Source organism: Uloborus diversus, chromosome 1 (genome assembly GCF_026930045.1).
Source record: "Uloborus diversus isolate 005 chromosome 1, Udiv.v.3.1, whole genome shotgun sequence".
Taxonomy (NCBI): domain Eukaryota; kingdom Metazoa; phylum Arthropoda; class Arachnida; order Araneae; family Uloboridae; genus Uloborus; species Uloborus diversus.
This window is the reverse complement of record NC_072731.1, coordinates 157,651,049-157,654,059: the sequence shown is the minus strand read 5'-3', so window position 1 is coordinate 157,654,059 and position 3,011 is coordinate 157,651,049. Positions and strand designations below refer to the sequence as shown.

The window sequence follows — 3,011 nt, the reverse complement described above, 5'->3', positions numbered from 1 at the left end:
TTTAGTTACGAAACGTTATTATAAAATGTTTAACACCTTTGTAGGTTGACGTTTCGCTCTTTTTATAGAGTATTTAGCAATTTTCCATGAAAATAATCTTTAAAACTAAGAATGTACTGTTTAATTTAATATGCAAGTAAAATAAGTCATTTTCTTAATGTAGTCAAAAAAGATCATGAAACATCTTCATGCAATTTCAAAACAGAAATGACTCTTTGCCCAATAGTAACTAAATATTCTTCTTTAAATAATAAGCTTTCCCTTTACATTTTTACATCAATATCTGCAAATCAATGTATAAAACTCAATTGAAAACAATTGTTCTGCTAATTTGTGGAAAACCATGAATTTTAATAATTGTTGCTGATTTAATAAATAAAATAACTTGTCAAGTGCACCAGAAAATTTTTGACGAGCGTGTCTGTTTTGAAATTTCCTATTTTGCAATTTCAGTGACTGCTTAATTAAGTGCTAGCACAAAGAGCCAAAATTAGGGCAATAATTTGAAACAGCTATCAAACTCCTTATTTCTAAACTCTTTGATCTTATTAACTCTAACGGTGCTCGATCGGTGACTTACTAAAGTGCACTTGAAGGAACGGACTCATCCTTCACCGCCAAACAGCACTGCAGGGACAGTTTTGTGCAGGAAAGAAATTTTGTAACCCAGATTCGTCTTTTAGTGCTGTTAAAACTGTTTGAGTTTCTCCAATGACTAAGACGACTATTTTTTAAATTTAAATTTGAACACCCTTTGAAGCAGTTGATTCAAAGGAAGGTGGATCTGTTGCTTTAAATTTTCAGTATTTAAAACTTCCTTGAAGTTTAAACTAGAATTATATCTGATGGTAAAATAAAAACGTGATTCATCTTAAAAACAATGAAAATATGTAACTAATTTGTTCCCCTTAGATTTATTCCTAACGTAGTTTTCTTTTCGTATTTTTTGGAAATGTATGAAAGTTTATTTTTTTACAGATAAGTTGTTTATTTTAAATTTGAATTAATTTGTGATTGAGTGTAAAAAGGAAACATTGCTATCGAATGTAGGAAAAAAGTTACTTTTTTTTATTTTCATTCATAAAACAATATTACGTTTTTCGAAAATCTTACATATTTAAAACGCAATTGCAGGGTTGGATTAAAGTATCCAACCAAATAATTTGTGGTTTAAACCCAATTTTCTTTTTCTTCTGAAAAACAATTCAAAGACTTTAAAAATTTTTTTTTTTTTTAATTTACTTCTAAACGAAGTCATTTTCAGTTTATTCCTATTACGTGATGCCTGTTTTCAAACACATAGTGAGCTTAAACCAGAGGTTCCCAAATTTTTTTACTCCTTAGATCCCTTGCCGATATTTTTTTACTTCTCATGCACCAAGAGATGATTTCAAATTAGTGAAGTAGTGTAATATTTACATTCCAGCGTTTTAAAATCGAGGCAATTAGATAATTAAGTTCCACCCAAGGTATTCTAAAATCATCCGATAAAAGTAGATTATGTGGAAATGTCAAGGGGCAAATTAAAATTTTTTCGACAGGGTAAAAGTTTACATTATTATATTGAGGGTTTTGGACTGCTATTGATATTGACTGTTTTAACGATCAAATTTAAATACATTTTTGATAGCTGCATGTTGGATTTCAATTGAGATTCAATAATTATGATTCTCTTATCACCTCCTTTCATACTGTACTTCCATCAGAATGCAATAAAAATGGTTGCGATTTCAAGAACCATAAATTCCATGTATACGAGGAGTTTTTATGCGGACAACTCGGACAATGCCTTTTTTGCCTGGTAGGACTTCGAGAATTCGTCCAAGTGGCCATTGCAACCGTTTTAGGTTGTCTGATGTTATGAGAACAATTTCACCTGCAGAGTTAGTCATAGCTTCTTTCGGACATGATTCTCGTTGTACCATCTTCAGTAAACTTTTTCCACATTTTTCATCTTCTGTACACTTAGATTTCCTTTTGTTTAGAATCTTTGATTTAGGAATTGAAGCAAAATAAATACATTCACCCAATGATTCTAATGAGTCTCCGATAATTTGAGAATCTGTGAAACATATCTTCACGTTCCACGTGAATTTGGGTATTTATCACAGCACTTCCACGCTTTTCTCGAGAAATTTTTTCATCATTAAAAACAAAATCAAATTCGACCATTCATTCATTTTCATTCTTTTTTAACCGAATGAGGTTCTCCCACAATTTCATGTTCAGTAACTGTTTTCAGCTGGGTAGCTCCTGGAAGGAAGGTCGTCTGGATTCTCAACCCTTTTTGCTTATTGAGAGTCTTCTAGATCAGAAGAAAGCTACTGGTTAGCTTGGCCTTCTTGCTCAGGATCAGACATGGATAAATTTTCATCTAAATGCTCAACACTGGCATCATTTTCTTGCTCAACAGATGTAACTATTTTCTCTTTAGAAGATGTATCATTTTCTATATCTTCTTTCTCATCTATATTTTCTTCGTTCTCATCTATATTTTCTTCCTTTACATCTATTTCTGTTTTAGTATCCATCAATTTTTCGACAGGATTAATTCTTCGACAGGAGTAACAGGTTTCTCACTTTCTTCTGAAGCGTCCACTTCATTTGATTGCTCTTCATTAACTTCCACCGGATCTTCATTAGTGGTCTTTTTCCCTTCATTTTCTTTTTTTTCAGGTTCAGAGCCATCTTTTATTTCCTTTTCTTCCATGTCTTTTTTAGCGATCGAAACCATTAATACCTATTGCATCTAAGTTCCACTCTGTAATGGTAAAATCTTTCATAAATAAATTTGTTACCACCATTGTCGAATTATAATCATGATCATCAAATGGCATCTTCCCCATCAAGGTCCATGAAGATGTGTTCCGATAACTATGAGTCCACATGGCAAAACTATGACTTTTCCAGTGAGAAGTTTATCTGCTACATCAGCTCCAATTGAAAAATCTATGTCTTAAGATTCTGTTTCTTTTGCAATCCATTGATCTGTCAAAATTATATTTTTGTAT

The 3,011-nt window shown here is 31.8% G+C and overlaps 1 protein-coding gene across 1 annotated transcript; it reads right to left on the bottom strand.

Moving 5' to 3' along the window:
• Positions 1–2,321: 2,321 nt before the first annotated feature.
• LOC129216511 (ring-infected erythrocyte surface antigen-like) lies at positions 2,322–2,734 on the bottom strand. Its single transcript, XM_054850728.1, has 2 exons — positions 2,581–2,734; positions 2,322–2,515 (listed from the first exon to the last, which is right to left on the bottom strand). Exons 1-2 carry the CDS (start codon positions 2,732–2,734, stop codon positions 2,322–2,324), a joined length of 348 nt encoding a protein of 115 aa, XP_054706703.1.
• Positions 2,735–3,011: the final 277 nt, after the last annotated feature.

Coding starts and splice junctions, on each gene's coding strand:
- LOC129216511 (XM_054850728.1), bottom strand. CDS start 2,734: ATGGTTTCGATCGCTAAAAAAGACATGGAAGAAAAGGAAATAAAAGAT. Junction 2,516..2,580: donor AGTGGACGCTTCAGAAGAAA/GTGAGAAACCTG, acceptor ATACTAAAACAG/AAATAGATGTAAAGGAAGAA.